Here is a 24,860-nt window from a genome sequence, read left to right on the forward strand (position 1 = left end):
TTCATATTCCAGAAAGGTCATATTCTTACAGTCTCAAGGCAAAAACAGTAAGGTAATCTCAAATTGGAGTTCACGTAACAGATAAAGCTGATTGTGTTCCAAGCAGGATTGTATATGAAGTTTTTTTTTCACACAGGCATCAGAAAGACAGATAATAATGGAATCTTTTTCTTATATCTTTTGTTAAGTCTAACTGTGATTTTGATTAAGAATAGGAGAGAAAGTTAAAAATTAATACTCACTATAGACTTTTTCTGGCCACTTGAAGATGTGCATCCTGCTAGACAAGGTGACATGTAAGTTATTCCATTGTCCCCACAGATGGGTTCCCATTGATCTTCATCACAATTGCAGTCTGAGTTGCAATAAGAATGTGGTACATCTATATGAGATGCCACTGGATTAATTCTGGAAATACATGATAGACATATATCAGAAAGAGAGAGAAAAGAAGAGGAGGAAGGAGGAGGAAGTAAAGAAGATGAAGAGCAGGGGAAGGGAAGTGGCAGAGAAGACAAAGGAGGAAAGAGAACAAGAAAAAAGAAATTAGAGAGTGAGGTTTTCTTTTCCTTTTTTTTTTTAAGTTGGAGAGAGTTAAAGGGACTATGTCAAAGCAGCAAAGTTGTTGCTGTTGTTGTTTTGATGCTCATTCACTTTTTCACCCTCCATCTCTATCAAGACATGATTTATGACCTAGAAAAAGTAAAACTTAAAAAAGAAAACAGAAAGAATATGTGGCAAAGAATATTTAGGCAAAAAAATCTTGGTATTCCAATCAGGAAATTTCACATTAGATGAATCATTTTTTTTTCCTGAAACTTGATTTTTCTTCAGTAAGATAATGTCATTAAACTGAGATTTCTCCTGGCTCACTGTAAAAAGTCATATGACTCCATACATGTTATTTAAATAGGTTGAACTTTTTAAAGAAAACCTATATTTTAACTTTACAAGGGAAGAATTATTTGTGGTCAAAGCAGAACCAGTAAGGATCAATTTTGAGAAGTAAAAAAATAATAAAATCAGTTGTGAAAGACTAGAAAAGCTCCATATATTTTTAAAATGAAGTTATAGCAGGCTTTATAATTTAATATATAATAAGGTATAAATTATAAAATGTAATTGTATAACATGACTAAAGTTTTAAAATACATATTTATATAATTGATTTTCTACTTACAGATTTTAGAAATTACTCTTTTGTTTTTATAAAAATCTTGATAATAATTGAGGATATTTATTTTAAAGGAGGCAATCAACAAAATTATGGAGAACACTGACATCTTTCAAATACTAACTTTACTGTGCAGTCCTGTCCTGCTCAGTGATGTTTTAGTCAACAATGGACTACACATACGAAGGTGGTACATGATTTTACCACCTAGCGATGCTACGAGTGTCTTGGACTGTGTTTACACAATGATAAAATAGACCAATGACACATTTCTAAAAACTTATATTTGACTATACTTAGACAATCCATGACTATACTTGCTCCATTAAACTGGCTTTAGGCTAAAGCCTGTCCTCACAACCCCCTGGGACCTAAGGGTATAATGTACAGTCAGTCTGAGGTTGTTGTGTGACTCCAAGCAAGGAACAGTTTCTCTAGGTCACAATAAAGAAAGAGATAAAAGCAGGTTTGATTGCATGATCCATAAGTCTCCTTTACTTTTGAAATTCAAAGCTCTAGGTGCACTGTATTTTGTTTTGCCATAATGGTAGGTATTGGTGGATGGGAACGATTGGCAGTCAAGTTTAGGAGCAGGTAGAAATACAATTCAAGATTATTTTGCCAAGCCTTCTAGAATGATATGATGTTTAGGTAAGGAAGCATGGAAAAATTTGATGAATTAAAATTGGCACTTCAGAGATCCAGACTTTGAAAACTCAGAACCAACAGTAAGTAGCACAAATGTGCATGGTTACTCAACTATGATCCAAGGATCTTTGTTGCTTGGATGTGAACCTTTCTAATCTTAAATTGTTAGTTATATTCATGAGATGGTAAGTCTGCATAGGAATTTTTCTCCTGATTTGGAGTGGGCTGAAGTACTAAGAATACTTGACATAGTATGATAATAATAGCAAAGGTTCTCCAACATTTAATATGCAATTATATGCAGGATATAAAGTAATTCTACTTAGAATGAAAACATCACCAGAAGACACAGTTTTAGCTTACAGAAAGCAAGAATTCAGTACAATGTAAAGAAGTGTTCTCTTTTTCAGTTTGTTGAACATCAAAATTTAATGTAGATAAAGGTTGTTAAGTTACTTTTGGAGAATGTCATTTGTATTACACTCAAAGTTGGTAGTGGTTAAGACTAACTATTTTGGAGCCAAAAATCCTCAAATTTGATCCAGTGAGAGTAAGTGAGATCAAGTTAAGACATTGCTAGTCATATAATCTGTATATCTCCAAGCCTTACTTTCCACATCTATAAAAATGGAAATAAAAGTATCCATCCTGCATTGTAAGTATCCCATAAATTATAATTATTATTATAATTACAACCTATGTAGTTTTTCTTTAAGAAATATCTTAAGAAATATACATTTTAAGAATTTCTAAGTTGAAATTTCTCTCAAATAAAAAAAAAAAGTTTAACTGAAACTTCTTTCTTCTCTATTTTCCTCAGTCTTTTCATTGGATAGTTAACACATTTTGCAGTTGATATAGTGATATATACAAACCCATCATAGGCCAAGGTTAGGCCGGCAATTGATTTGTTTTCACAAAGTAGACCAAATTTTAACAGAAAAAACAAGACAGACATGAAATAAGTAAAAAATGAAAATTTGGCAATTCCAATTAAGGTCAATTTGAGTTTTTTAATGATATATCCTCCTGAAAACATTCCTGTTGCCACAGCTGGTAAGGTTATGAGTCCTAGAAATAAAAGAAAAATTATAATTACATAAATACGTTTTTAATATGTCTTTATATATGAAACACATTGTATATCAACCAAATTCATCTCATCCCATTACTTCTTAAGGGGAAGGGTGACAGGCAAAATGGAAAGAGAGGGCAAGTTTATCATTTGGGAGAGACAAAAATAATTGTTTCCTGCCAAAGATGAGGATTTGGTCTCCTTGGTATTAAAAAGCAATGATTGATAATATTTGTGTGTTTGAACTGAGAATTTCTATGAGGGACTTCCCCCACCCCCCAGAAAACAATAACAATATACCATTTTTCTGCTTGTGAAACTTTGATCCTATCATCTAAAATCCTTTACATCTTACAGAATGAAGAATTCTAGCCCTCAAAACCCACTCCAATATTTCCCAGTGATTTAGAATTAAATACTGAAATTAATATCTTATCTATTCATAAACCCATGAATAAATAGGTAGGTCTATTATACATAGTATTAAAAATGGTTGATCCCTCTTTTAACTTTTCCATTCCATTGTCCAGTACAAGTTATTTAAGATGAAGACTCCTTCAACAAAAAGTTTAGTTTAGGTTACTGGTAGTCAAAACTTAACAGCGTTTACAATGTTTTGGGGAATTCATTTTCAAATCATCATTTTCTTTGTTACTTATGATCCAGTTTTATACCACTTGATAAAATTTAAATTCATCAAACAACTACTGAATATGTACAATGTTTTCACAATACTGGAGTTGAGGAAAGAATAATATTAGAAAACATTTCCTCAGCAAGCAGGTCTTATAGGTCATTGAAAATAGATAAACAGAAAATACTCTTTAAAATATAATATTTATTTTGAATTGTGCATATTTTGGTGGTGCATTTAAATTGTTTCTCCTTTTGGAACCATCAATGTCCTGGTTTTTATAAGTAATTAGATCCTGATTTCAGAGTCCATAAATTACAGCCTATATGATTGTGCTACAAAATGGTTTGTCTCAATATCTCATCACAAAATTACAAGATCTAATTATTCAGGTACCATGTCTAAATGTTCCATTTATATACACCTTTTCCTTTAGGAGCTATATAACATGAGATGCAACTTTTAGTGCAATAAAGTAAAGATATCAGATTAACAAATTTAATAAAGTTTGAGAGAGAATAAATAGAAATTATTTACTAAAATATAAAGTTACATTCACAATAAAATGTCACTTGAAATACACTGATTAGTAGTACACAATCCATCAAGCAAATAGGTAAAAAATATGTCTTACCCAACAAAATATTAGCCTGAGATGCTGATTGACCATATTGTTGTTCTGTGTATTTGAATGCATAAGTAAAAACACCAATAAAGCCACTTATCTGTAGCAATGTCAAAATCAAGTATATAACATAGAGGTGATTGGTAAGGAGGATTTTCAAAGACTGGAAAAGACCTTAAAATTATGAAAATAAAGAAAATATTACAATACAACTTAAATATATATTAATCTTTTATACTACATAAGATTGAATATTACTTAAACACATAATAAATAAGTAACAGTAGACTGGTATCCTACTGTCAGAAGTTATTTGTTTGTTTTTGGGTGGTCCTGAGATCAAAACCACAGCCTCATAATGCTACACAAGAACTCTGCTAGTGAGATTCATCTGTAGCCCTCAACAGTTTTTAAAAACATAATCCTTCAATATTTCCAGAACATACATTAATATTTGTTTAGTTCATTTTACCTCCCTACCCAAAATTAAATCATACATGCATGCTTTTTTGTAATTTGCTTTGTTAACTTAATATTTGGTTATTCTGGGCACTTTACCAAAATATTACATATTTATTTATTTGTTCATTTAACAAATATTTGGTTTTCAATTCAGTTAGGTACTAGCCAATACATTAAGAGTTCAAGTAAGAATATACATGCAATGTCTCTTATTTATCAGCATTTAATAATATAATTATTATATTAACAATATCATTAATTATTCAACAGAAATTTAAATGATAGCATAATCCAAAACTTCACAAAAATAAGGTTCAAAAATATTAAATATCAATTTAGTATGAGAATTCAAACATCTTGTTACCTGGTATACAGCTTTTCTATCATAAAATACTGACTCAGTATATCTGGAAATATCTTAAATAGAACCTTAGTTCTACTTAAGAACATGAATCATGTGTCTAAAGATATAAGGAGAACAAGGATATAATGATGTTGTGTCTCACATGATATTATGACAGGAATCACAAAACTTCTGCATACAATGAGGTGTGTAACAAAGTTATAACTTTTATCCATGGCAGAATTTATGGGATATACATCTGTGATTACCAGATCAACTAGCAATTAACAGTAGAGTTAAAGGGAGAAAGAACTACATAGGAAAGCAATAGGAAGTTTCCGAGTCAAGTAAAACCAAACCAGACATTGTTATTGAGAAATAGATGACATGGTCTTTAAAAGACCTTGCCCTTTATGTGTTTAAGATTTCCAATGGATATGATCATTGATATGAACTAAGATTTCCATCTAATGTCAACTAAAAAAATAATTTTATATACTTATTATAAGAAGAAAGAGAATCATGGCAAAGGGCACAAAGAGAAAAAAGAAGAGGGCATTTTTTTTTTTTAACCAGGAATGAACAGCACTTAAAATGATGAGGCCAAAATACTAAACTTCTCTCTTTAGCATTCCCCAGATCAGAAAGACCATCACTGATTTGTGAGGCATTCTAAATGAGCTGTGACCTTTGATTAAAAGCAACACGAGGCTATAAATTCATCAAATCAATTGTATTTTGGAGATGACTGAGAACACAGTTGACATCTTGACTGAACTTTCACACAATCATGATCCAATAAGTATCTTTAATAAATGGATCAATAAGTAATTCAAGGGGCATTAAGTTGATTGCCTCAGAAAGCAATTGTTTTCTTTGGGACTATTCTCAATTTTTACACACTGTTTTTTTTTTTGAACTGAAATCTTGCTTTCTTTCCTTCAAACCAATCAACCTTAGTTCTACTTAAGAACATGTAGAATAAATACAACAGTTTTCCTTCTGACCTTGTATTTTTAGTTTTTACTTCTATTCCTGCTAGGTACAAAATTAAGGTCCTCTTTAACTATTTGGGTCACTATCCTACAAACACAGTCGTAATTATAGCTGTAATTGTCCTATTTTTAAATTTTTTTATATATTTATTTATATTTAGTTGTAGTTGGACACAATACCTATATTTTATTTATTTTATTTTTATGTGGTACTGAGGATTGAACCCAGGACCTCGAATGTGCTGGGCGAGCACTCTACCACTGAGCCACAACCCCAGCCTATTTAAATAATTGTCCTATTTCAGCAGCTTTATTATCCTCTCTGTTCTTTTTTGAGGGAAAGCAGTCAAACCTAGTTTCTATAAGTTTAGACAATCTGTGGATGTTTATGGATTTGATCTGGTAGAGTTAGAAGCAGCCTGTGCAAATGAAAATTTTCTGGATATGCTGTCAATGTGCCTGTTAAGTTTCAAAAACTTCTAACTCAGAAGTATGCTGGGATAATAATGAATAATGAACTTTGGGAAGCAAGGCCTGATTTGTAGTATTTCTCAATTACAAGGGATAAATTTTCCTGCTATGGCCAATTCAAGCTACCAATGTAGTTGAAAATTTAACAATGGTTCATGAGCCAACACAACCTGGCTCCAGCATACCATTGTTGTTAGGTCAGAGTGATGGAAAGAAAGAAATAACAAATGGATAAGTGGAAGAATTGATGGCCGAAAGAATTGGAGCTATCCTTGAGAATTTGTAATTCCATTTCAATGTCAATTTGAAAAGGTGTCCAAGGGTTTAGGCATTGCGTTGTTTGGATTTTAGTATTTCACCATTTCCTTCCAATCTGAAAATTGCTGTCAACACTTCATTGTTTCGACTATTTTTCTTTGACTGTTGGACCATTCTCTTGGTTATTACTTCTCTGTGGTTGTCTACAAGCCCCCAGAATTTATGTTTGAAAGGGAAGACTTGTTATCAAATAGTAGAGGCTCCTAATCCATATTACTGACTCCAATGATTTCAACTATTACTGTTTCTACTTCATTTTTTAACATCTTGATGAGCATTTTTAATACAATTACCAAGAAAAAAAATTAGTCTAATCACCAGTCAGAAATCTTTTCTAAGTTCCTTCTCCTTACTCCATGTCTCCACCTGAGAATAGTTAAGTTTAACCAAACCAAAGTACTTAAGGCTGTTAATGCAATTGTCTGAATAATTCTCATTATTAAGTAAATTATTGGAAATAATTATAAAGTTTTGGAAAATGAAGGCAATGTCCAATCACTAGGACATAGTCTAGTGCTTAGAATCATTTGCTAAATAAATGAATGAGTGCATTAATGAAATAGTATAAAAATTTTATCTTACTCATGGGCTACACTACATAATTTCAAATAAATATATTGTCTTTGGTTTACAAAGAACAGATATTTTAGCCTTTGGCTGTAATCTCCATGCTAATGGCCACAAATCTGATCCTATTCAGTTTTTCATATGCTCAGGAAGTATTTACTAATTTTAATAGGAGTTTAGAAAAATAACTTAGCTAGATTAGATGTATAAGAAAAATAACTCCATATGATTTAGATATGAATTATTACTTTGGAATATTCACTCTTACCTTTCATTGAAATTGATAATTCCAAATTGACAAGGAGTGTGAAATACTTACCATCTGTATTTATAGTAGTCTTTTTCTCACGGTTGGTCAAATTAGCTGTTTGAGTCCTTTCTTCATTTGTTTTGAGTACATGCAAAGATGCTGAAACTTTCCTTTCTTTCTTTGATTTATATGGATTTTTGTGTAGAAAAAAGAATGGTATGGAAGAAATAATGGATAGGAGTCCAGACATAAGGAAACTAAGCCACCAAGCACCAACCCAGCGAGAGTCCGTGGGAGTTATTCTGATGCTGCCTAAAATAAATAAAAGAACCCAGTAAAAAATAATTTTGAAAGATAATAATATCTAAGCAATAATAACAATGATTGCTGTCCTCCATAGACAAAGAAAGTAAACTGTATTTCATCAATTCAAAGATGCTGTTTTCTTCTTTTCATATTTTTTGATCTCAGAAACTGGGATAAGTCTAACATTTAATGATGTCTTACAATTGCTGTTATCCATGAATCAGTTATGGGACTATTTTCATAGCCTGAGCTTGTGTAAACATGGTGGCTTTTTTGATGATATGACTGCAAAACTGCCAACATTGCATATCTAAGTGTGAAAATGACTTTAAAAAACATGGAAGGAATATGAATGCTCATTGCCTTCTGAAAATATCTAGGGATACCACCTGCTGAGGTCAAGAAAGCACCAATAATGAAAGCTAAAGCAGTTTTCAATAAATTCTCATAGCCAATAGAAGAGCTTTTCTCCCCTGCCCAGAAACTTGTATTTATAACTTTATTTTCACAGCACAGAGGATAAAATTGGTGGAAGAAATACAGACAATGAAAATCTGAATTTAAAAGTAACCCAGAAAAGTTGTACTCTACATGTTAGAAATAATTCAACCTTTTTATTTCAATTATGTGTTTCTTTAAGGCATGCATAAAGACAAACTATATATCAAGTATAAATGAAGAACTTCAGTAAACATAAGATGAGCAGTATAAGTATTAAGAAAGGATATATAAGATTATCAGCAAAATGACAAAATAGGAAGCCATAAATTCCTATACACTAACACATTGATTCAATAGCATTATACAGATCAATTCCATTTTTAGGAAATCCAGAAACTTGTTGAGAAGCACCTGTACCCCAAGTAAATAATAAATTAGCCACAATGAAACCAGTAGGAAAATTGGAAACCCCATTTCTTTATAATTCCCAACTCAGTATAATCCCATAAGATCAGGAAGAATTAGCAGTTTGAACTAGTTTGTGGATACTTGCTGCAACTCTTCTACTTGTCACAGAGTGAATGGGAACAGAAAGGGTTGGACTATACATCCATATTTCTACTTTTCCTGATCAAGGGATTGAAGGGATTGAGTCCAAAACCAAGCAGCAGCAGCTATTCTCATATTCAACAAAGCAGATTCCAAGCAAAAAAAAAAAAATAATTAGAAAGATCAAATAGGGTTAATTTACACTGGTAAAGGAGAAAATACAACAAGAAGATAAAAGGATAGTAAATATTTATGCCTTAAACATTGGTGCATCTAATTAAATAAACACAAGCAAACAAAAACACTTCTTAACATAGGACTCTGACCACAATAATACTAATAGTTGCAAAGCATTTTTCCTCCAATAGATAGGCCACCCAGACACAAAATTAGTAAAAATACTCAAGATCTAAACAATACCATAAATCAAATGGCTCTGACATCTATAGAATATTTCATCCAATAATAGCTAAATTCACTTTCTTCTCAGTTGTTCATGAAACGTCTCCAAAATATACAATATTTTAGGCCACAAAGCAAGTTTTAACGAATACAAAAGAAATGATAACGTTCCTTGTATTTTACCAGATCAAAATGGAATGAAGTTGGAAATAAACAGCAAGAAAAATTATGAAAATCACATAAACACATGAGACCAAAAAATATACTTTTGAATGAGGAATGGATCATAGAAGACATGAAAGAGAAATTTTAAAATTCCTGGAGTCAAACAAGAATAATGACACAATGTACCCAAATCTGGGACACTGTGAAAGCAGTTCTAAGAGGCAAGCTTACAGCATTAAGTGCCCACATAAGAAACAAACAATACCTCTCAAATAAAAGTCTAATACCATGTCTCAATGACCTAGAAAAGCAGAAACAAAGTATTTCCAAACAGTAAGAAGAAAGGAAATAATAAATATCAGAACAAAAATTAATGAAATGAAGAATAAAAAAAGCAAAGGATTGATGTAGCAAATATTGAAAAGATAAACAAGATTGATAAACCTTTAACCAAAATAACCAGAAGAAAATGAGAGAAGAGTCAAGTCAACATAATTAGAGAAGAAAATAGAGATGCTGCCACAGACATTCCTGAAATCCAGAGGGTCACTGGGATTGAAAATTTATATTCCAATAAATTGGAAAATCTATAAGATATTGATAAAGTTGGGCTGGGGATGTGGCTCAAGCGGTAGCGCACTCGCCTGGCATGCGTGCAGCCTGGGTTCGATCCTCAGCACCACATACAAACAAAGATGTTGTGTCCGCCGAGAACTAAAAAATAAATATTAAAAATTCTCTCTCTCTCTCTCTCTCTCTCTCTCTCTCTCTCTCTCTCTCTCTCTCTTATCTCTCACTCTCTCTTAAAAAAAAGATATTGATAAAGTTCTAGATATATCTGACTTACCCCAATTGAATCAATAGAACATAGAAACCTGAACACACCAATATCAAGCAATGAGACTGAAGCAGTGATAAAAAGCCTTCCAAAAAAGAAAAACCTTGGAAATACGTGGATTCTCAGCTGAATTCTACCAGGCCTTTAAAGAAGAACTAATAGCAATTCTCCTCAAATTATTCCATGAAATAAAAAGAGAGGGAAATTCATTCTATGAAGCTAAATATCATCCTGATACCAAAAACGAGATAATGATACCTCAAAGAAAGAAAGCTGTAGACAAATATCAATGATGAACATATACAGAAAGGCATGTAATAAAATATTAGCAATCTGCATTCAAAAAACCCAATAAGATTGTACACCATGACCAAATTGGTTTCATCCCTGGGATTTAAAGTTGGTTCAATATATACATGTCAATAAATGTAATTCATTATAGAAATATTATTAAGGACAAAAGCCACATAATAATTTTGTGATGAAGAAGAAACCTTCAACAAAATCCAGCCCCTATTTATGTGAAAAACACTTGAAGAAACTAGGGGTAGAAAGAACTGACCTCAACACCATTAAGGCTATATATGACAAACACAAAGCCAACATCATTGCAGAATGGGGGAAAAGTGAAAGCATGTTCTCTAAAATCAGAAACAAGACAGGGAGGTCCACTATCACCACTCCTATTCAATATAGTATTTAGATCTCTAAGCAGAGCAATTAGGTAAGAGAAGAAAAATAAGGGCATATAAATAGGAAAGGAAAAAGTCAAACTATGTGGGTTGATGATATGATCCTATAAAAAACCACCAGAAGGATTTTAGAGCTGATAAAGAAATTTAGTAAAGTTATAGTATGCAAGATTAACATTCAAAATCCAGAACCTTCCTCTACACTAATAATGAACCTGCTAAGAAAAAAATTGGGAAAAGAATTCCATTCACTGTAGCCTAAAACAAAACAAAACAAAAATGGGAATAATCTGACCAAGAAGGTAAAAAAAATCTCTACAATGCATTTTACAGAACATCACAAAAGAAAATTGAAGGAGACTTTAGAAGACTGAAACATCTCCCATGTTTCTGAATAGGCAGAACTAATATTGTCAAAATGGCCATGTTATCAAAAGCAATTTACAGCTTCAATGTAATCCCTCCCAAAATACCAGTGATATTCTTCATAGAAGTAGAAAAAAAATTCATATGGAAGAATAAAAGACCCTGATTATCCAAAACAATTCTAAGCAATAATAGTAATGCTGGAAACATCATAATACCTGATCTGAAATTATACTACATGGCCATGGTAACAAAAATAAGATAGTATTAGCAATATAAACAAACATAAAGCCAATGGAATAGAATGGAAGACACAGGGACAAATCTATATAGATAAACTTGTCTGATCTTTGACAAAGGTGCCAAAAGCATACATGGAAGAAAAGATAGCATTTTAAACAAAGGGTGCTGACAATACTAGGTTTCTATATTTAGAACACTTAAACTATATCCCTATCTCTCACCCTGCATAGCAATCAATTTAATGAGAATTAGACAAGAAACATGTCAAGGGCTAGAAGAAAACTTAGGGTCAACTCTCCAACAATGCACAGGCATCAATATCCTTAATAGACTCCTAAAGTTCAAGAAATAAACCCAAGAACTAATATGTGGATGGTAACAAAATAAAAAGCTTCTACATAACAAAGGAAACAAGAGCATGAGGAGAGACCCTGCAGAATGGGAAGAAATCTTTGCCAGCCAGTTTTTTGATAGGGGATTAACATCCAGAATATATAAAGAACTCAAAATCTTAACAACAACAACAACAACAAAAAAACACAACAAATAACCCAATCAATAAATTGGCAAATTATTTGAATAGATACTTTTAAAAGAAGAAATATAAATAGCCAACAAATATATAAAAATTGTTCAGTATTCTTAGCAATCAGGGAAATAAAAATCAAAAGTACACCGAGATTTTATCTCACTCTAGTTATACAAATGACAATAAATTCTAGTGAAGACATGAGGAAAATTGTACACTTACCAATAAAATAACCAGAGAGAATATCAGTATGGAAACAGAGGACTTTAACAACAGTATAGAACAATTAGAACTTGCAGGCAAGTAGAAAACACTCTATCCTATAATAGCAGAATACAAATTCTTCTTAAGCCTAAATGAACATTCTCTAAAACAGACCACATATATGTCAGGCCTCGAACAAGAGTTAATGAATTTTTAAAGATTGAAATGGTTCCCAAACCAATTATCTTTACCTCCTGCAATAGAATATAGTTAGATATTAATAGTATAAGGAAAACTGAAAAATTCACAAATATGCAGATATTAAACAATACACTTTGGAACAATCGGTTGCAGAAAAAAAATCTAAAGAGAAATTAGAAAACACTTTGAGACATACAAAACTGAAAACACAATATACATGGGATGCAGCAAGAACAGTATCAAGAGAGAAATTTATAATGTCTACCTCATTAGAGTAAATTTTATTCTTGTAACCTGAGATAGACGTTGTTTTCTTTAATTTATGGTCACTAGCAGAATCTGGCATATTGCTGATTCTCAATAAAAGTAATAAAAATCAAGTTGTTATATTAATAATAAATAAACAGCCAATAAAAGTAAAAATAGACAAGTGGGACTCCATCAAACTAAAAAGCTTCTGTACAGCAAAGAAAATAGTGAAGAGTGAGAAAGCGACCTATAGGTAGAAGGAGATATTTGTAAGCTATATATCTGACAAGGAGTAATTTTCAAAATATACAAGGAAATCCTACAACTCAATAACAAAAGAATAACTTGATTTTTAAAATGGGCTACAGTGTTAAATTAATGTTTCTTCAAAGAAAATGTACAAATGTTTGACAATATGTGAAAAGATGCTAAATGTCATTTGCTTTCAGGGAAATGCACATCCAAAGCACAATGGGATAACACCTTACTCTCATTAAAACAGCTATTATAGAGACAACACCAAGAATATCAAACAAATGTGTCCTAAAGATGTGGAGATATCAGGAACTTTCTACCCTGTTGGTAGAAAGCAAATGGTGTAGGCACCATGAAAAACAGTATGAGGGTTCCTTGAAGAATTATTTAACTACCACATGCTCATCCCATTTCTAGATATATAACCTAAAGAAAAGTAGGATCTCAAAAGAGATATTTGGACTTACATGTTCATTGTGGTATTATTAACAATAGTCTGGATGTGAAAACTAACTAATGCCATCAATGGATGGATAAAAAAGCATCACACACATACACAATGGAATATTATTCAATCTTAAAAGAAAATCCTGCAATATATGAATAGCATAATTGAGCTTTGAGGGCATTATGCTAAGAATAAAATCAGTAATAGGACACATATTTCACAATGACATTTACATGATGTATCTAAAAAAGTCAATTTCATAAAAGCAGAGAGTGGAATGGTGATTTCCAGGGGCTCTGGGAAGTGGAAATAAGGAGTTGCTAGTTAATGGGTACAAAATTTCAGTTATGCAAGATGAGATCTGGTGTATAACATTACACTCATAGTTAACAATACTATGTTGTACTTTTTTAAAAAATCTATTAAGATCCCATGTGTTGTGTCCTTATCAGAATAAAATAAAAATAATTTTAAAAGTATATGTGTATATACATACTCCATAGAATTTTTTAAAAATATGGAATGCTTCACAAATTTTCATGTCATTCTTGTACAGGGGCCATGCTAATCTTCCCTATGTCATTTCAATTTTAATATATGTGCTGCCAAAGTGAGTACCACTCCCTAAGGAGTTCAAAGCACAATTTAATACCATATTCTTTGACCTACAAAAATTTCATTAACATGAGAAAATATTGTCTTGACGATTATCTTAAGTTGTAAAAATAAATTATTTTCAAGTATGCACAGATCTGGGTTTAAAGTTTATTTGCATAATCATAATTTTTCATAATCAACCACCCAGATAGACTTCTGTAAATGATTGGTTCAGTGACTTTATCCATATAAGTAAGTACAGAAATATATGATAAATATTTTTTCTTACTCAACATCTGTCAAATATGTGATTTTGGTTAATTTTCTATTCTCTCATTGGCCTACTATAAAATAGAAAAAAGTCATATCCTTCATATCCTAATTAGATCTGGCCTGCCAAACTGTTTTCTTTAATTTACATACCATATTAAAAATCAAAAAAATTATAGATGGATTTGTCCAGAAACCAATCAAAATACCTTGTCAATGATAGAATCAAATTTCTACATTAAAAGAATAGTACAGATGGTTTGGGGTAGATGGTGAGGGCAGTAAATCCCCACCAACTCTAACCAGTCTGCCCACCACATCCTAACTTCCTATACCAGAACCTGTATCTCTTTATTCATTTACCTTATCTGTTTGGCTCCTTTAGGTATTAGAGTTTGCTAAGTATACTTTGTAATAAGTTCACTTTACACTAATTACTGAAAAAAGATACAATAAGGTCTGAATATTCAGTTATGTAAAATGAATAAGCATGAATCCTAAAATGTTTATGAATATTTATAAATATTAGGGGGATTTTTAAAAAAACTGTCATCTTAAAGAACTTCACAACTTATTTCTGTACTCAGTGATAAAAACAATAATGAGCTTGGAAGTGAATAAGTAAAATTGAACAGAACATGAGCCAACTCTAAATCATGTATTTAAAATAGAAGACATGAAACATTTCATCAGCTACTTGCTTTAGTCTTGTATTAGCAAACACTTTAAAGTTTGTGCATACTGTTAGCCTACTGTGATATCTAGTGCATTTTGGAAGTAAATCTTTTGATCTCCTTAGAATGATCTATTGAAGTCCTGATGAGATAGAAAATTGAGTATGTTTGTTCACAGGCACTAATTATTTGTATGTTAAAACAACTACCATTCTGTCATTTTCTAAAAGAGATGACAGGGGGGTTGGGATGTAGCTCAGTGTTATAGTATTTGTCTAGCTTGTGTGAGGTCCTGTGTTCAGAATCAAAAAAAAAATCACTAAAAGAGATGTCAAGTAAGTACAGAAATGTCTGTGGCTTGTTGTCATAGAGCCTACAATACAGGCATGCTATTGATGATGAATAGGGTCACTTAACCTTACTTTGGGCCAACGGAAGGTGGTGACATTAGGACTTCTCTAAAGAAAAGCCACATTTTGGATGAGATTTTAAGAATCATGCAAATGGAAAAATGAGAAAACCTTTTCCAAGTACAGGGAAGGGTATTATTACCGGGCACTTTGAGATTCCTGCAATTAATGTGACATGGCTAGTATATGGGGTATATATTAGAAAAGGAATGGAGAGGTAAAAAGCAAAACGATTTTAAAAAAAGAAAGAAAGAAAGAAGAGAAAAAACGAAGTCACAAACAGCCATTTATCTCATTCTAGGGAATTTGACTTCAATCCTTAAGTCCAATGTGAAATCACTGAAGGAACTTAAACAAGGGATGACATGGATCAGATTTGTTTAGAAAGATAATTCTGGAAGCATTATGCCTAAGAACAGGCGAGACCAGAGGCAAAGAGTTCAGATGAAAGGTTATTCAGTAATTCGGTCAGTAATTGAATTAAGGTTAGGTTATTTATGAAGAGAGGGAACATAGGAAATAAAATGGGTGTAGAGGTAAGACAATGAGCCAGATTTGGACACATTGAGTTTTAGGCGTTTATAAGACATCTCAAGAAGGAAAAAAAAAAAATGAGCGAGTACTAAAAAAAGTGTAAATTTTAAAAAGTTGTTAAAAAAGTATCCATTAGAAGTCCATTGGATAGAAACTAATTGTGTTTCATAAATAATAAAAGTCAGATTACAATCGAAAAGTAGATGGGAGGTAATAAGTGAGACATTTACATTTAGATTATTTCTTCCAGGTGCTTGGCTCTAAAGGAAAATAGAAAAACGCAAAATCAGCTAAAAGGTTGTTTGATGGATAAAAAATATTGTATGTGTAAAAAAAGATGGGAGAGACTTGAGTATGCTTTCTTAAGGAAAAGAGAGAGTGGCGATGGTGGGTAGAAGGTGCAGATTGGACCAGGTGAAGTGGTTGATGGAATCAGATCTTGGAAGACATGGAAAGAGGATCCAAACCACAGGTGAATCTATTAATACCATCTGAAGATGGAGGCCTTTTTATGAAGTAAAGCATGCTCTGAGAGTGAAGAGGAAGGTCACAGATGTCATTTACTCCTTCATTCGTTTATTCCACAAGCACTTACTGGATGTTGCCATATGCCAAGCCTTCTGCCAGGGCCAGGACACGAGGCCGGACCAAAGTTCTCGGTAAGAGTCCTTTAAACTACTCCAGCTGTAAGTCAAACCAGCAGTCTCTATGGCAGCTTCAGCAAAGCAACCAGTAAGTTGTGCACTTCAACATCCAAACCACCAACAACCAAAAAAACGAAATTGACTCGACTGGGTGGTCAGTTCTGGGAGAGGAATATTTTAAGTTTGTTTTGGATCACATTATATAAAATAAGATTGTTTACATTTTTCTCATTTTATACTTAGTCGTAAAAGCTTGGTATACATAGGAGCTGAATTTTACTTTCATTATAATTACTAATGTGCTTTTTCCTACTTATTACCTTTGAAAAATAGTAAGCAAACAGTATTAAAAGAGTAAATTTAATAATTTGGCAGAATGGTATCAGGTTTTTGAAAGAAATTATCGTGTTACCTTGTTGTGATTGTACTTACTTAGATCTACGTAGCCAATGTCCACATACATTTTTGCAAACACAGATCCCATTACAAAGCCAATGATTGGACCAATCATTGATATTGCCTGCAACCCACCTGAAATACGATGAAACAATTTTATCAGATTCTAAGAATACATGGTTCCTGTTCAATATGTTTTTAAAAGTAACATTACACAACACATTTATCTAAACAATTTTTTAGTTAAAAGAATTAATTTAGTGACACTATTATTTCAAGGATAAATCCAGGCAAAATAATCATTCAATTTCATGTTTTCTGTACATTACCTATGTAAACAGAAGAATGTCCTTCTTTAGCGAAATCATCAATATAAGAAATCCCCAGTGGCACGATAGGAGTTTCCCCTATTCCTCGAAGCATGTTACCCATTAGAACATATATCCACATGTATGATGATTCCTTTTCACAACCTTGGCAGACGAGAAGGTTTTATTTTAAATATTAACTTCAGCATTTCTATCAGAAACTGAACTACTTTAAACAATTAAATATTACTGTGGGGATTTGTTTTTTTTTTTGGTTGTTGTTTTGTTTTTTGCTTTTTTTCTAATTTTAAGTGATTGATATTCACTTTGTAAAGTTTGAAATACAGACAAACAAAAAACCCAAACACAAATACACACACATAAAAAAGTAAAAATTAGCTGAGATCCCACTATACAGATAAAATCAATTCTGATGTTTGTTATATACCTTCCATACTTCAGGATCATATAAAATATGCATAATATGCATCATAGACTTAAGTATCCAATTCATATTATAATCTGTGTATACAATTAACACTATATTATGGCACTTCTCCTATTTAGCTTGCTCTGTGTTGTCATTCATATCAGGATCTCAATGATAGCACAGCACTATGTTAAATAACAGCTTCATAAGAAATTTAGTCAATGCTATATTTTTAAATTGTAAAATATTTCTTATTTTTATTCTGTTAAATATGGATGCTTTGGCTATAACTATAAATAAGACCTTGTGCCCATTCCTGACTATTTCCTTAAGTTTAATCGATAACAGTAGGATGAGTGTGAAGTATATTTTTGTTCTTTAATGCATAGTGAAAATTAACCTCCAGAGTTACAAATTTATATACTCTTAACAATACTAAAAATCTAAAATCATTTTCCTTCCTCCCACTTCATTTATCTGTTAATATTTTCCTATCTAATAGTTAAAAACTTTAGTGTTATTATTTGTAATTATAAGTTGTGTAAATTATAATTTATAGTAGGTAAAAATATTTAATTGGCATAATAATTTACATATCCATAAAGAGCAAGTTTCTATTTTTTTCACATACTTAGGCCAGTTCCTATTGTTTTATTTCAAATGTAGATGTTCTTTGCCAATTTTCTACTGGCATTTTCCTCTTTTCTAAAAGGTCTTTATATTTTATACATTAACATGATGATTTTTGTCTGTATATAAAGGTCAAAACTTTTTCCTATTTTTTAATTAATTTTGCCAATAAGTATCACATTTTCATAGATATAAGTAATTTCATAAATTTTAGAATCGTTTTCATTGTCACTATTAGTTCTTACCTTCTTCTGTTATCTTGGGTTGTGTTCCAGTGAGTGATAAAGTTTGATTAACCAAACAGGTTAATGTTGAATTCTCTGATAGATTAATATGAGCATCAGTAGAATACTTGTAACTGTAAGAATATCAGGACATAAATATTTGTTCATCTACTGAATATTTTTACTTTTCCCAAAAACACAAAGAAATTTTACCCTGTTTGTGTCTGCCTTTTCTCCAAATTACCAGAATCCTCTACTTCAATTTTATGACCTGTATTTTAGAAGAGATTATGGGTGAATGTGAAATGGGAGTGTCCATTCAGAAAAGTCATTCCTCCATGTCAGTCCTGGACTGATTGTATTCTGGTCAATACTGTATTCTGGTTTTACCTTTATATTTTTTAAACTTCTAACTATAAACTTTCTGATAATTTACAATGACATTTGATAAACTTTAGAGTAGTGTTTTCTAAATCAATCTAAAATGCATGCCAGTTCATCTACATTTTCTATTCATAACCTGTTATTCTTTCACACACACATAAACACACTCTCCCTCTCTTTCTAATTCCTATCTCTGCAAAACTTAAAAACAATTATAATGCACCTCAATTTGATAAGAGAAAACTTCTTAGGAACAACAGAGATAGAGTTAGAATAGGGACAAATTCTGATCCTCCAAACATTAAGGTACCCTATAGCTCTGTGGGCAGCCTAATGTATATCAGGCATTTTGCTCAGCTGCAAAAACGTAGAAATGAAACAACAGCTTTTGTATTTAAGGACTTTCACACTGAGATAAACAGATATGATAAATTATATAAGTTTCATACACAAGGTTATGAGTTGTCATAAAGGAAAAAGGGATGATCAGAGTTGCCTGAAGGTGGAAAATAGAGTGGATTGAAGAAGATCTCACCATGAAGATGACACAGGAGAAGAATATTAATGAGGAATAGGAGCTTAATAGACAAAGTAGGAAAAGTGTAAAGTGTTCAAAGGTATTGGAAGAGTATATGCAAAACTATGACATATTATGGACATTTAGTGAACTGCAGCTTTAGAATGTGGTCCTCAATGATGGGGAGCAGCAGAAGATCAGCCTGGGAAGATAACAACCAAAGAAGTGAGCACCATGCTTGTGCAAATGACTATAGGTATGAACCCACAGGCCAGGGGCTTTTAATATTTTGACTGTCACTACCAATAAGAAATGCATTTTACATTACAACCACAATACACACACACACACACACACACACACACACACACACACACTCAGTCACTGACAAATGTATGTACAGGTAAAATGTAAGTTTCTCAGAAAAGTATTTATCCCCATCTACATTGTACTTATTTTATTCTAGCCTATGGGGAAAACGTTAATTTCAATAATCTGAATTGCTTTATCGGTACAGAATCTGAAGTTTGAAAAACTGCTCTAGGAAATAGAGTTTTAAATAGGAGTAAAATAATTAGATACACATTTTAAAGTATTGAATATGAGTTAGAAGAGATGAAATTGGAAGCAAAGTCCAGACCAGAGAATGAAGATTCAGCTAGGTAAGGACAGTGGAGCAGTCCAACTTTGACAGACTGCAGATAAAAAAGGAAGATTTGGGTGATTAGCGGGTATCCATGTTTCAGTAAATAGACAGCCTAAGACAAGGTCCTTGGTTTTAAGTTCCTTTTGAATAAAGGAATCATTATGAAAGAATGAATGTGAAAAATCTGAACTGGTCTTGGAAAAATGATGAATTCAGTTCTGAATATATGGATGGAAACGGCCTGTGGGACAGGAAGTTGGAAATATCCACAAGCATACAGATCTTGAGTACTAGAAAATGTCAGCATATATTGATGATAGTTTTATTTAAAGCATATATTCCATCAAAATCATGTAGAATGAAAAGTTCAAAAGACTAATGGTGGAGCTTAAGAGGTACTGAAATTAGGATGTTAGCCATGAAAGAAAATGAACGGCATGTTAAAAAAGAGCCCTAATATCCAGAGTATAAAAAGAACTCAAAAAATTAAACAATAAGTAAACAAATAACCCAATCAACAAATGGGCCAAGGACCTGAACAGACACTTCTCAGAGGAGGACATACAATCAATCAACAAGTACATGAAAAAATGCTCACCATCTCTAGCAGTCAGAGAAATGCTAATCAAAACCACCCTAAGATACCATCTCACTCCAGTAAGATTGGCAGCCATTATGAAGTCAAACAACAACAAGTGCTGGCGAGGATTTGGGGAAAAGGGTACACTTGTACATTGCTGGTGGGACTGCAAATTGGTGCAGCCAATTTGGAAAGCAGTATGGAGATTCCTTGGAAAGCTGGGAACCACCATTTGACCCAGGTATTCCCCTAAAGACCTTAAAAGAGCGTACTATAGGGATACTGCTACGACGATGTTCATAGCAGCATAATTCACAATAGCTAGACTGTGGAACCAACCTAGATGCCCTTCAATAGATGAATGGATAGTAGAGGATAGGAAAGGCGGCAGAATACAACAGACACTAGTATGGCAGTATGTAAAAAAGTGGATGTGTAACCGATGTGAATCTGCAATCTGTATACGGGGTAAAAATGGGAGTTCATACCCCACTTGAATCAAATATATGAAATATAATATGTCAAGAGCTTTGTAATGTTTTGAGCAACTAATGATAATAAAAAAAAATTTAAAAAAGAGGGCACAGAGATGGAAAATAAATCCAGCGAGGGCAATATGTTAGAAAGAGGAAGGAGAAGAATCACAAGGAAGACAGGTTTTCTCAGAGGCAATGTAGAGGAAAAAAAAAATGAGTTAATGTGGTGACCAAAAGGTGTGACTGCTGGGTTTGGCAATGAGTCAGTGATTCCTGTGACTGGCAGAAATGGCTTGCTCTTTCTCAATACCCCTTTCCCTGAGTAATTTAAGTTGAAACTTTTAGTTGGGAACATGGAAGAACTGTGCATCAAAGGTTCTGGCCATGGTGACATTGGCAGAAGGATTATGTTTCCAAGAATATTTCTTCTTAAGCTACTTTCTATGTGTGCTTTTCGCGGCTTCTCCTTGGTCTTCCTCTTCTTCTGATATCCTGTTGCCTGGAACAGCACTTACACAGTCTGGGGCCGTGAGGACAAGACCATGAAAGGCAAAGCAGTTATCGTGCTTCCTTGGACTGGCTACATGAACTCTGAGGTGAGAAATAAGCTTGATCTTATTTAAATCATTGCTATTTTAAGTTGTCTCTCATGAACATCTGACTCCAACCTTGACTATACCATAATATTAGGAAATTTGCTTCAGTGGAAGGGCCGTGGGAAAGCCCACACTGTAACGGGTTGAGCGAAAAAGAGTATAAAGATGGGAACTATCCATGATGCACTAAAAAGTCATTAAAAACATTTATTTCAAATGAAACTGGGCAACTTATTTAGTGCTATGCATATCTCAAAGACAATGAAAGCTATAGTGAATGAAGCTGTTAATTGTTTCATAGAAAAAAACCCCAATTACATAATGAGCAATCTTCTCAAAAGGTGAGACTAGCTCTTTAAAAGAAAATAAATTATATTCCACAACTAATTTACAAGTTAATGAAATTAACAGCACAGGGCTTTTAAATACTCACTATCCCATGAAGAAATGTGGTAAAGCTGTCATAATGCTTCCAACCCCCATAATGAAAGTACCAATTCCAATAACCTTCGGTCTGTGTACTTTGGATCCATAGTAACTCACGAATACAATCACAAGCAAATTTCCTAGGAAGAGAACAAAATTATATTGATGTGATTCATCACAATGAATATTGACCGAGTCCAATTTTGTATCCAATGGAAATGAAGGCCCCAGAATGGATGCAAATAGAGAATAAGATAAAATACCTTTTCCCCAAAGATTCATTTAATGGAGAAGGCAAAACTTACCTACATGAAACCAGTCAGTGGAAAGTTGTGGAGTTATATAAAATAAGTTTTAGAAAACAACTTATTATGCAATATTAGTGAATCAGCATTTTATTGAAGAATTTAGAGTTAACTTGCATTGCACTGGAATGGAGAAAAATACTCCTGATCTGAGGGAAAGATATTCATTAATATATTTATTTATTCGTTCCTAAAAATAAAAAGGGGGACATGAAAATAGAAGAGAGATTCACTAGAGCAGAGGAAGAGGATTTAGGGGAAGAAAGAGGGGCCTAAAAGGGAAAAAAGGTGGAATGAGTCAGATCAAATTTTCCTATATACATACATGATTATCCTACAATAAATTCAACCTTTATGCATATTCAAAATGCCCTAATTTTAAAAACACTATAAACAGAAGAAATATCAGTAGATTAGAGGCAGAGAAACAGGGGGAGAAAGGAGAGGAAGGAAAGGGGAGTACTGGGGACTGAATTGGAGCAAATTATATTCCATGCTTTTCTAATTATGTCAAAATGAATCCTAATATTATGTGTATCTATAATGAACTAATAAAAATGTGTAACATTTTTATATTATGTGCCTGCCATGGTGCTTGGTTCCAGAAATAATAGATAGATGATAGGTAATCAGTAATAATAATCAATAGGTAGATAATCAATCTTGGTACCTTTCCTTAAGAAATTCACATACTAGTGACAAAAACTGGTAGATGAATGGAGGTACTGATAAGCCGCAGGAAGAGACACTTTTTATTAATCAAGAGACTCAGGAAAATTTCCAGGAGAAGAAGTCACTTGAGATTTAATGTTTAACATCTATATTATTTAGTTTAAAAAGGAGAGAAAGAGTATTCCAAGTGGAGAGAGTCACCATCGATCCTGGCCATCTGGCTGTATGTTTAATAAGCAGAAAGCAACCAAGATTTACTGAGAATTTCATAGAAAAGAAAAGCTTGACAGAAAAGCGCCAAAATGAACCAGTAGATAACATAACACATGAAGAAAGAGTAAGGATAAAACTAAAAAGAGGAGAAACTTAAAAAGTTCAGTTAATAGATACAAGAGCATGTTTACCCATAAAATCAGAATGAGAGACTAAAAATAGTAGAGAACAATAAAGCACTGTTGTAACTTTAAAAATAGACAAATGTACAAATTATAACTTTATATGATAAGATGGAAGATATAAGCATATGGAACATACAGCAAATGAAATAGAAATTTAGAAAGAAAATTTTAAAGAGAAAAACAATCTAGAAAACTTAATAGTTGTGTCATAGATGTTTCAAAAGAAAATAGAGGAGAAACAAATAATAAAGAGGAAGTAAATTTTCTTGAACTAAAAGTAAGACTTCAGCCTTTACATGAAAAGTTCTTCCATTTCTCCAGCTGAGGTAATATAAAAAGAGACAGTCTTCAATACATGCTAGTAAAATTTCTGAGTTTTGAGGATAAAAAGGAGATGTGTATTAGTGTATACTGGTAATTATTTATAACATATATGTTATTGAATTTTATGAAACAGTAGATTCATGTTATAATATTCTTATAAAAACATTTTGATTGTTTAATTCCATACTCAAATTATCACAGTAAAATAAACACATTCCCAAAAAGCAGGGGATGTAAAAATATGTTGGGTGTTCAATTTTGTTTCTGGGAAAAAATACCCCTTGAAGATATAGTCCACAGAAACTAAGGATGAAACTTGCAGTTACAAGATTGAAGATCAAATGTAAGCAAATTTGTAATGCTGTTCAAATAAATGCTCATAGATATGTCTTCTGTTATAGTTACTTTTAAAATACTGTCACCTATGTTTTACATAAAGTTTAAAAATAGGCAAACTTGTAGGAAATATTTGCAATCAATATGACAGACATAATTTGGCGGGGGGGGGGGTCTCCAAATAATTAAAAAGTAAGAAGAAAAGGGAAAATTGAGCAGAAGTAATAAACTCCCAATTCACAAGATAAGAAAAAAATGTTCATTAATTACATAAAGCTTCATGATTATAGAAGACATTTACATTAAGACAATAAAGCAATATCTTCCATGTTTCTTAAAAAAAAAGACTTTTAATCTTAGTTAAAGAGTAAAAATCTAACATAGCTTTGTTCCAAATCTGTCCTTTTATCCACATATCATATGAAACATAGTCTTTTTTAAACCTTACTTCACACTTGGGCAAATGGAGAGAGGGCAGGTTAAGCTTCCCAGGGTGTGAATTTGAAACAATGAGTTTATGTAAGATCAGTCTTCCAACACTCTTAATAACTAGGATTTTGTTTTGTTTTGTTTTGTTTGCACTACGACTCTTATTACACATATAGAGCACAATTTTTCATACCTCTGTATATA

General features: G+C 32.4%; 1 protein-coding gene and 1 non-coding gene across 7 annotated transcripts in view; both read right to left on the reverse strand.

Annotated features, from left to right (window-relative positions):
- Slco1b3 (solute carrier organic anion transporter family member 1B3) overlaps positions 1–24,860 on the reverse strand; it is an 88,411-nt gene that overhangs the window by 21,711 nt on the left and 41,840 nt on the right. For all 6 annotated transcript variants that reach the window (XR_013423033.1, XM_005328910.5, XM_021728832.3 and 3 more), the window contains 8 exons: positions 22,200–22,332; positions 18,589–18,701; positions 17,305–17,448; positions 17,012–17,110; positions 7,632–7,874; positions 4,166–4,330; positions 2,698–2,893; positions 243–408 (listed from right to left, as the gene is read on the reverse strand). Coding sequence is in view for 5 of the 6 variants with exons in the window: in XM_005328910.5 (XP_005328967.2) it covers positions 243–408; positions 2,698–2,893; positions 4,166–4,330; positions 7,632–7,874; positions 17,012–17,110; positions 17,305–17,448; positions 18,589–18,701; positions 22,200–22,332 (1,259 nt within the window). In the remaining variant the exon portion in view is untranslated. The remainder of the gene's footprint in view (positions 1–242; positions 409–2,697; positions 2,894–4,165; positions 4,331–7,631; positions 7,875–17,011; positions 17,111–17,304; positions 17,449–18,588; positions 18,702–22,199; positions 22,333–24,860) is intronic.
- Positions 13,962–14,068, reverse strand: LOC120888837 (U6 spliceosomal RNA). The gene has a single exon (XR_005732508.1). It is a non-coding gene; the product is annotated as a U6 spliceosomal RNA (small nuclear RNA).

Source organism: Ictidomys tridecemlineatus, chromosome 6, assembly GCF_052094955.1.
Source record: "Ictidomys tridecemlineatus isolate mIctTri1 chromosome 6, mIctTri1.hap1, whole genome shotgun sequence".
NCBI classification, from domain to species: domain Eukaryota; kingdom Metazoa; phylum Chordata; class Mammalia; order Rodentia; family Sciuridae; genus Ictidomys; species Ictidomys tridecemlineatus.